At 40.4% G+C, this 6,749-nt stretch overlaps 1 protein-coding gene across 4 annotated transcripts in view; it reads right to left on the reverse strand.

Annotated features, from left to right (window-relative positions):
• Positions 1-1,254: 1,254 nt before the first annotated feature.
• The window catches only part of Prkra (protein activator of interferon induced protein kinase EIF2AK2), a 20,474-nt gene continuing 14,979 nt past the window's right edge, over positions 1,255-6,749 (reverse strand). For 3 of the 4 annotated variants that reach the window (XM_017794925.2, XM_017794926.2, XM_029557295.1), the window contains 2 exons: positions 4,909-5,083; positions 1,421-2,072 (listed from right to left, as the gene is read on the reverse strand). In XM_017794925.2, the coding sequence (XP_017650414.1) occupies positions 1,915-2,072; positions 4,909-5,083 (333 nt within the window). In that variant the 3' untranslated portion in view covers positions 1,421-1,914. Of the gene's footprint in view, positions 2,073-4,908; positions 5,084-6,749 lie in introns of all 4 variants that reach the window. The other variant, XM_008855338.3, reaches the window with a different exon arrangement.

The raw sequence follows: 6,749 nt of genomic DNA on the forward strand, positions 1-6,749 counted from the left end.
CAAAGTGCCTAAAATTTCCATGACTTAATTGACAAATATAGGTTAAAATATGGGACTATATTAAGTAGTTTTTAGAGTTTTAATACTTTTTTATTCTATGTGTATGACTATACTGCCTGCAAGTATATAATTGCACCCATGTTGTGCAATGCCTACAGAGGTCAGAAGAGGGCATCGGATTCCCTTAAAATGGTGTTATGGATGATTGTTAGCTGCTATGTGGGTGCTGGGAATTCAATGTGGGTCCTCTGGAAGAGCAGCCAGTGCTCTTAACCGCTTAGCCATCTTTCCAGCCCCTTTTTAGAGGTTTAAATAAGTTACATTGTACTGGTTTTTCTTTAATATGGAATTCCATTATTCTCAAGGGATTCCAATCAGGCACAACTTTCTTCCTGACAGAAAAGCAGTTGTTATCCATTTCCTTTAGGATTAACACTTGAAATAATCAAAACCTCCCTTACTTCTTCATAGCCTGCTTTCTCTATGCAGGTCTCCTGAGCGCTGAACATAGGACTATAGACTTTCATCTCATCTACAAAGCTGACACTACCTTGTATTGAGAGATGAAAGATTTGAGGTGTTACATGTGATTAGCTATCTTTTCTACCTTCCTCCTCCCCAACTTTTTAAATAGTTTTTTTTTTCAGTATTTAGTGTACGTACATATGCAGGGGTGTACTAAAGGCACATGTGGAGATCAGAAGACAACTTGTAGGAGTCAGTTCTCTTCTTTCACCACGTGGGTTCTGGGGACTGAACTCAGGTCATAAAGTTTGGCAGCAGTCACCTTTACCGACTAAGCCATCTCTCTGGCCCTTTTTTAATCTTTTAACCAAATTATTTCTTTGACCTATTCTGATAAAATAATTGAGTGAGGGCTGGAGAGATGGCTCAGCACAGTTAAGAGCACAGGCTGCTTGTGCAGAGGACCTGGGTTTGATTCCCAGCACCCACATGGTAGCTAACAACTGTCCTTAACTCCAGTTCCAGGGGATCTGATGCCCTTGTCTGATGTCCGTGGGCACTGTATGACATGGGTGCACTTATATACATGCAGGCAATACACTCATACACATAAAAAATAATAAAGTATTTTTTTAAAAAAGAATTGAGTAAACTGGAAAGGGTTTTTGCTGTTATTGTAGTCTGTATATTATAATTCTACTATTGCTTTTTCGACTACTAATTCATCTGCAAATGGTTATGCAGTATTGCATCTGCTTAGAGAAAATAGAGAAGTGATGTACCACTTAAGTTTTCAAATCTTCCTTAGGCCATTGGTTCTTTTACCTTTGAGTTTCTGCAGTAAGACAGCGTTATGCAGATTAAGACTATCCACATTAAGATGTTCCTAAGAGTGCCTGAAAAGAACAGGGTCAAGGTCAAGTCAGTAGCTATTTAATAAAATGAGCAGAGCCTCTTATAACAACAGCTCTTTATTTCATGGTTTCAAATACATAGAAGACTAATCATGTTCCCTGAAATTTAACAATGACATTCAACACAAACCTCAACACTCTAGCGCAAAAGGGTTTCCTTAGAATTCACTTCACAAAGCATTGAACAAAGAAGAGTTTAAGCACCAGTAAGACTGTTGCCAGCAGTAGTTTTATTTCTTCATCACAGTCAAACATGCAGGTTCTTTCTCCTATGTGCCTGATCCTGTAAGATGGGGGCTACACTCTGCCTTGTGGTACAAAGTTTATAAATACAATATACCAATACAAAGTTGAAGCCATTAAAAAGAGCTTAATAACAACTACCAGGTGATAACTAAATCTGGAGCACTGATGGAATCTGAAGAGATTTGGAAACAACACAAAAACAAACTTTATAATAAATGTTTTACTTGGGAAGAGGTGAGGGGGGAACCTTTTTATGTGCTACAGATGGATTTTATAAGCTGTTCCAAGTTTACTTTCTTTCTGCTATTATCTTTAAATACTGCAAAGCATTGTGAGCTGCGTCGCTCTGTGCATTGCCACATGAGATACCCGATCCGTGACAGACCGTGATAGGACTGGTGGACAGCTCGGCGAGACACTGATACTGTCCGTTGGCACTCAGTTCTTCTGTAATGACACATGCACATGATGGTTAATGTCTAGTGTATATAAAGCAGACGCTTTAGAAAGCATTTTTTTACTGTCTTTAATATCCACAGCACACTACTTAACTCAGTCATTACCTTTGTTATGCTTGTACAAATAAAACATAAAACAGCGGGTTTGGGGGGTTGTTGGAGAGATGGCTCAGTGGTTAAGCGTACTGGCTGTTCTGGTAGAGGACCCAAGTTTGGTTCCCCAGAACCAACATGGTGGCTAATAACCATCCTAACTTCAGTTCTAGAGGATCTGATGCCCTCTTCTGACCTCCATGGGCATTGTATGACACAGGTGCACTTACATACATGCAGGCAATACACTCATATACATTAAAAAAAAAAAAACTGCAAGTGGGATGTGCCATCTTACACCTATAATTCCACAGTACTTGTTTGGAGATAGGAGAACTTTGAGTTCTGGGCTGGCCTGGGCCACATGCTGAGTTCTGGGTGAGCCTGGGCATGTAGCAAGTTCTAGGCTAGCCTGGGGTATAAAGTGAGACCCTGTTTCAAAGAAAAGACCAAACCAAAATAAGACAGAAAAAAAAAAAAAAAAAAGGCAATAACTAGAACCACCCTGATCGCTCAACTACAGCAGCCTCAAACTTTGTTTCATAATTACCTGAGGAAATGTGAAAGAAGTGCTGACATCTAGAACTCATGCTAGCCTACTCAATCAGAAATTAGAGCTGGGGTCAGAGGTAGCTGGCTCCCGGATTTCTAAGAAACCTCCAAGGGAACTCTAATGACACCAGTTGAAAAGTATTTGCAAATTACCATACCACAGCTCATTTCTTAATGGGAAAGAACCATTTACTAGAGAATGAGAGAGATTGCATTTTCCACTACGAAGCCGTGTACAGCCAGCATTTAAGCAGGAATTGACCTGATGCAGAGAAAGACCTCCCTGTGCTTTCATGTTCTCAGGGTTTAAGTCTGTGTGCAGAAGTCTGGGTCTATGGTGTTTGAAAAACAACACATAGACACAAATGTTCTCATCAAAGTGATGAGTCACTTACTGAAGATGATGAAGGGAAGAAGTAAAATTTAAATATAAAGTACGACTTATTTACGGTGGCCATAGGACATGGAAAGATAGCCTAACAAACAGTGCCTACTGCACAAGCCTAGAAACCTGATTTGATCCCTGAAACCCACATAAAGATGGAAGGAGAGAACCGACTCTACAAAATTGTCCCTATCTCCACATGCAAGCTGTGGCAGCATACCCACACACCATGCCCCCCACAGACACACATGATAATAATAAAAGTGGCCATGGCTAAATATTATTATTTAGCTGGTCAGTTTCATGGGAAGTAGCCAGGCAGCAATGTGATTAACAAGTGAGGAGGCTTTCTTGTACCTGTATATAGGGCTTTTTTTTCCTTCTTCAGTAAAAGAAAAACTCACATAAAGTCAGTCATTTTAAACGGAACAACTCTGGGGCATTCACTATACTCACTGCTATGCAGCTACCATCTCTATCAGTTCCAAACCATTTCCAGCACCTGATGATGATAATTGCACCCATCAGGCAGCTAGTCCTCCCCAGCCTCCTCCCTGGCCCCAGCCTCCCTGGCCTGTGCTGTCTCAATGGGTTAACTTTTACTGAATATTTGATATAACTGGAAATATACAATAGAGAGCCTTTTATGTCTGACTTTCACTTGGTATAATGCTTTTCTGTCTATGTTGTAGCAGGTGTTAGAACTTCACTCCTTTCTGTGGCTGAATAATACCTTACTATATGCATATTCTAACTGTTTACAAACTCACTCCTTGAGGGCTGCTTCCCCTTCATGAACAGTGCTGCCATGACCAAGTGGTGTCTGGTGTTCGTTTGAATATCAGTTTTTAATTCCTAGCAGTGAATTTGCTGGGTCACATGAGTTATTGAAAATCTTTTTATGAGGCAGGTGAACCATTTTACATCTAATAAATGAGTGAGGTCTCTTTCTCGCCTCCTCACAGACATGTGCTGTTTTCCATTTTCTTGACTGCAGCCATTTGGTTTGAAGTGGCACCTCACTGTGGCTTTGATTTGAAGTCACAATGCTGAACATCCTTTTAGGTGCTTGATGGTCATTTGTTTATTTTTTCTTTTTTTCATTTTCTTATTTTATTTTCTGTGACAAAGTCTTACTCTTTAGCCCTGGCTAGTCTGTAACTTGCTATATAGCTAGGCTGGCTTCTAACTTGTGATAACCCTCCTGCCTCAGCCTCCCTAGTGCTGGGATTACAGGCATGAGCCATCATGCCCAGCTCATTTGTCTATTTTCCTTAAAGGCAGCTGCACTGAAGCTAATCACAAACTAGTACTAGATACACAAGAACTATGTAGTTCTTAAAACTGGTGAGAAGTATTTCAAAGCATCATCAAGTCACAATCTAAACCTTCATCTCAGGAGTCCTTCTCTTCTAGACTCTCCTTTATTCATGACATGGCTCACTCATCTCTATTCCAAACTCTCAACATCATAGAATTTTGAATAGGAGAATCACATTCTTCACACATTATGCTGAAACTAAATCAAGGCACTAACCTAACCATGGACACATACACACATCACATACATGAACATGCACACAAACATACACATGACACACAATCAACCAGGTTTATGAATTGAATTAAATGAAAATCCACACAAACTAGTGGGGTTTACTCCCAGGATCCCAGCACTTGGGAAATGGAAGCAAGAGGGTCAGGAGTTTGAGGTCAGCATGACATTCAAGAGATCCTGCTTCAAAAACATACAACAAAACAAAAAAACATGTCAAGATAAACAAAAAAATCATACCTATATCCAAATACGTTATGTTAAAACCTTGCTCCTTGGCAATTTCACTAAGCAGCTGAATGTAGTCTGTATTTGGAAGACTAAGGAGGCTTCTTTTCAGTAAGTTGATCTTTTCACCAGGAGAATTCCTCAAAGAATGCCAAGTGCACCCTAAAGAGTGTCCGACTACATTTGTCTGAAAAACAGAGATGAAGAAAATTAGCTTCTTTAAAATTTTTTTGATTTATGGGGCTGGAGAGATGGCTCAGCAGTTAAGAGCACTGACTGCTCTTGTAGAGGACCTGGGTTCAATTCCCAGCACCCACACGGTGGCTATGAACCGTCCTTAACTCCAGTTCCAGGAGAATCCGAAGCCCTCTTCTGACCTCTGTGGCATTGCACAAGAGTGTACTCACATGCAGGCAATACACTCATACACATAAAATAAATGTAATAAATAAAATATCAATTTTAATTTATTTATTTTTATTTTATGTGTCTGACTGTTGTGCCTACAGGTAGGTATGTGCAGCCATGTTGTGCAACGCCTGTGGAGGCCAGGCTAAGAGGGTGTCGGATTCCTTGGAGCTAAAGTTAAAGATGGCTGTTAGCTACCATGTGGGAACCGAACCTAGGTCTTCTGCAAGAGCAGCTAGTGCTCTTAACCACTGAGCCATCTCTTCAGCCTTTTTCTTTTTAGAAAATTAGCTTCTTAACTAGGCCTGTGCTCCAACATCATTACCAGCTCCTGCTCACAATGCTGCAGTAAGACGTAATCTTTTGCACTTGGATGAGTTGATTTCCAGAATTATGTCTAGGAGAGAAACTGCCAACAGAAATGTTTTTAATGTTGATAAACACTTCTTGCTTGGGCCAGGGAGGTGGCTCAGCAGATAAAGGCCCCTGTTGCCAAGCCTGATGACTTGAGTTCAATTGCTGGGACCTACACAGTGGAAGGGGACAACAGACTCCTGCAAGTAGTCCTCTGACCTCCACCTGTGTGCATCCCCCACCTGCCACATACACAAATAAATGTAAAAAAAAAAAACCTTCCCAGTTTGACTTCTGAACTAATTTCTATACTCACCAACCATCCTAGAAGTCACCTGTTTTCTCACACTTTCACCAACACCAGGTAGTTATCAAAAATTGTAGCTTTTACCAGCTTAAAAGGTAAAAATACCTTATTCTGCATAGATAAACTGAGCATTTTTTCTTTTCTTTAATCATTCCTGTTTCTTCTACTGGGCTGACTTTAGCTCTTCCCAAGCCCATGTTATCCCTGAGGAACAGATCCTGAAATGACCTTAAGAGTAAAAATAAATTGTTGTATCTGGGCCAACTGTAGGGTCTTAAACACCCAAAAGGAAATTATAAGCAAAGACTCACGGGGTCAATATAATTTTTAAGAGTCCATATGTATAGCTAAAGGCTATATAAGAAGAAACAATGCCAGACAGGAGATACCTTCGAGTTACTGGCCAAGGTGGCGCAAGAGACTCCCAGAGAGTAACCCAGCATAGAACTGGGAAAATGAACAGCAGATCCCAATCTTATCTAAAGGAATATTGACAACTGATTACTGCTAGATGAGGAACAGCTGATCTTCCTAAAACAAGGGTCTCTAGATAGGCTAACTAGATTCAGCAGATAGACAAGCACTGGAGAATGGGTGGGGGTGTTGACAACTTAGAGGACAGTAACAGGGATGACAGAGTATGTGGGCTCCAGTATGTGGGAGGGGGAGGCTATGGGAGGGTGTCATTTGAGAAGTGGGTATACAGATGAATAAGACTGTGTGGGATGTTCTGTATGATATACACACAGAAAAATCAACAAACTTTTTAAAAAGACTTATATTT

The sequence above is a fragment of the Nannospalax galili genome, unplaced genomic scaffold (genome assembly GCF_000622305.1).
Source record: "Nannospalax galili isolate Female #2095 unplaced genomic scaffold, S.galili_v1.0 scaffold346, whole genome shotgun sequence".
NCBI classification, from domain to species: Eukaryota; Metazoa; Chordata; class Mammalia; order Rodentia; family Spalacidae; genus Nannospalax; species Nannospalax galili.